Here is a 3618-nt window from a genome sequence, read left to right as displayed (position 1 = left end):
TTTCTGGATGTTGATCGTGGTAGTACCCTTGCAGGAGGGTCAGAGAGCTCTCAGAATTCATCAAAAATATCTTAATTCGTTTTCCGAAGATGAACGAAGGTCTTACAGCTTTGGAACGACATGAAGGTGAGTAATTAATGACAGAATTTTAATTTTTGGGTGAATTAACCCTTTAAATCCTGATATGGAACGTTCCTTTCCCACTAGGAAATTTACAAAATGGGTAACAGGATGATTAAACATGTTCAGTTTATATAACCCCTTTTTATAGTGTTTAACTGACTAAATATACTAAATATATTTCCATTGATACACTGCTTTAATAGTAGTTCAAACGAAACATACTTCACAAAATCATTCATTTAAATGTTACTAAAGTTTTCTAAAACATTCAAGGGATAGCTAACACAAAAATGTTATCTTTTTTTTTTTTAACTCATGGAACTCATCCTCATGCCAAACCAAAAGTGTATGACATTCTTTCTTCTGTAGAACCTCAAAAAAGATACTTTGAGAAATGTCTCAGTGATTGTTTTTTCTCAGTGCTCCATCAAATGCTCACCAAAATGGTTTGGTTACCAACATTCTTCAAAATATCTTTTTTTTTTTATGTTTCACAAAAGAAAGAATGTCATACAGGTTTGGAATGACATGAAGGCGAGTAAATGACAACAGAATGTTCATGGTGAATTATCCCATTGAAATGAAAACTATATGCAAAGTTCATAGTTCCTAGACAAAAAACATTCAAATATATTTCTGAAAGGCTGAATACCGAATTGAAAGTGAGCACAAAGTTTCTGAGGTAGAGAAGCACTTGATTGACAGCCACTGGGAACTGGGACACATCCAGAGTATTCAGAGCTTCCTGTGCAGCCTCCTTAAAAGAGTCCCGTATGAAAGCATTTGCCCCTTCACTATAGGAGGCCTTCAGCAGCGCGGTGAAGTCAGTGCGAGACGGACCATCCGGGAAGTTTTTAGTGAAGAACTGTAAAAAATTGAGAAATTTCAAGAAAATAAAACAAGATATATATATATTTTTTTTTTTTACTTTTTGGTTGAACTATTCCTAGTTTATAAAGGTCCTCAAGTATAAAAGGAAATACAAAATACATACACAATATAACCAATATAACAAAGAGTGAAAAATTTAAGGGGGTCTGAATACTTTCCGTACCCACTGTATATTTTTTTTTTTTACTTTTTGGTTGAACTATTCCTAGTTTATAAAAGGTCCTCAAGTATAAAAGGAAATACAAAATACATACATTTTATACAAATATTTGCTGACAGGGTCTGAAGAAAATTAGTACATTTTGGTGAAAACTGAAAAGAAAAAAAAAAATCATTCAAAATAGTAAGCTCATTTGTTTATGCCATATTTAATGTCACTCTTCTCATGATGAACCAAGAAAATTTTATCAAGACTAGAGAGTCCAAATTTGCTAATAGACTGTACTCTATCTGTATGCCAAATTTCATAACTTTTCTATGTCCGGCTCTATAAGCTGCCATACACTCAAGAGAAGCAGTATCGGAAAAAGAAGCAGAAACAAAAGTAAAAGTAGAAGAAAAAGACGACGACAGCTAACAATTACAATAGGTGCCTATGCATCTGCGGTGCACTGAAGGTGTGAAGGACTCACCAGGGTCTTCTGTGTTTGTTTGGGGAGCCACTGAGAGTAGTAGTGGTAGAAAGCGACGACAGAGGCGTGAGGAGGGCATGAAGCGTGTGACGTGTTCAGCTTTTTATCATAGTGCTGGAGAGTGAGACACAGAGCCAGCGGGTCCCTCTGACAGTGCAGAACATCACACAGGACTGCAGCCATGTACTCAAACACCACACCTATACGACAGAGCACAGGCTTTACCATGTTAAAGATCATATTAATACCAGCACAATGAAAACAGGATTTCCACTTAACTGTCCAGCCCTACATACTGAATTCTCATTGAACATCCTTTTGCACTCCCAGGCATACAAAGGTGTGGGGAATCCGGGGGCTAAATTATTATTATTATTATTATTAATATTATTATTATTTGATTATTTTACAAATTATCATTATAATTATTTACATTTTTATTTATTTTATTAAATTATAACAATTACTTAAATTAATACAAATATATTACTATACTAGTAACACTAATAAAACATTGAGTATTTAATAACAATAATAACAACTTAACTTTACAGAAAAACAGGTCGCCTTTATTTCATTGCTTTCAAACATTTAACCAAAGAGCTTTTATTTTGAATAAAAAGCACAGCGATCTTAAAGTTTCTAAGCTTCTGTTTTGTTGACACCCCCAATCAACAATCAATTAAACCCCAATCAATTAAACAAATCGAATAATAATTGTTATTTTATTAAATTATACCAATTAAACCAATCAATAAAGCAAAAAATATTTTTAGATATAATACCAGAGTTTTAAAAAATATTATGTCATTTAATAACAATACTAATTTTATTTAACAGAAAAATAGTCACAGGCACAGTCTTCATTTCTGAACTTTCAAACATTAAATCATAAAGCTTTTATTTTGAAGGGAAAATCACAAACAGAGCTTAAAGTTTCTAAGCTTCTCTTTTGTTGAAACATCAACCAGTTTCAGAAACTCATCGGATCTTCACAAAATCACACAAATGACATATTTTGGATTAAAAACTGTGATTTTCACCCAAAAGACGACAAGTCTGCAGGTATATGTTAAATTTAAATGCAAAAAAAGGGGGGTAAAATGGATTGCAAATAGCAAATTACAGAGATTTTTCAGCAAAAATATCTGGGGGAGATTTTCGCCTTCTGAGATGCAGGTTGGACTCAAATCAGTGCCCTTTTACATGAGCACCAAGGCTCAATGTGTTATACGCAAGCCACAGCTCTGAGATGTCTGATTTTGTTATTTAATACATTTGGTTGTTTAGATCATATCTATCTGCATATTTTACCTTTCCCATTTTTAAAACTCTCCGGCAGTTTGTTGCGAACCTCTAGCACAGCTGGTATAATGGCACTAAACGGGAACGTCTGGAGGATGATGTCATCAGTGAGGGAAGGTCCGATCTCCTCAACATCCCCTTCGCTGCCCTCCACTATAACATCAACCATGTCGAGCACATCTAAAACACAGATGCATTTAAACAACCCAGATTAATTCATATCACTGCCACTAGCGCCTCAGATTACAGATACATATGTGAAATGTGCATGAGTGCTAACCGTCGATGTGTGATATGGGGATGCTGGCTTCATCTCCCTCCTGGCCGCTCAGGTTAGCCTGTAGATACGCTGCCTCCTGAACCATACTCGCTGCTTTCTCAGTGTACACGAGTGGGTTACACACCACTCTCATCAAAACCTGTCACACAACATAGTTGGACAGTACTGAATGGCAAAATATCAACTTTTTGATATTCAACTTTTTGATTGATATTTTCTTTTACAACTCTGACATGATTCTATAAGAACCAAGTAAAACCAGATGTGAGTGGTTAGAATCCAGTACATGGTCTAAAAACTGAATAACGGTCTCCTGCTGGGATGGGTCCAAAAGCGCCAGATGGTCCAACCATAACTCCAGCTCCTTCCACGTGTGCTCAAATACAC

The 3618-nt window shown here is 35.2% G+C and overlaps 1 protein-coding gene across 1 annotated transcript in view; it reads right to left on the bottom strand.

Moving 5' to 3' along the window:
- The window catches only part of urb1 (URB1 ribosome biogenesis homolog), a 51816-nt gene that overhangs the window by 26858 nt on the left and 21340 nt on the right, over nt 1-3618 (bottom strand). The window contains exon 20 of the mRNA XM_016443415.1: nt 776-988. Coding sequence (XP_016298901.1) covers nt 776-988 — 213 coding nt within the window. The remainder of the gene's footprint in view (nt 1-775; nt 989-3618) is intronic.

Source organism: Sinocyclocheilus anshuiensis, unplaced genomic scaffold (genome assembly GCF_001515605.1).
Source record: "Sinocyclocheilus anshuiensis isolate Anshui unplaced genomic scaffold, SAMN03320099.WGS_v1.1 scaffold1421, whole genome shotgun sequence".
Taxonomy (NCBI): domain Eukaryota; kingdom Metazoa; phylum Chordata; class Actinopteri; order Cypriniformes; family Cyprinidae; genus Sinocyclocheilus; species Sinocyclocheilus anshuiensis.
The sequence above is the reverse complement of the archived record's forward strand: the minus strand, read 5'-3'. Positions and strand labels throughout refer to the sequence as shown.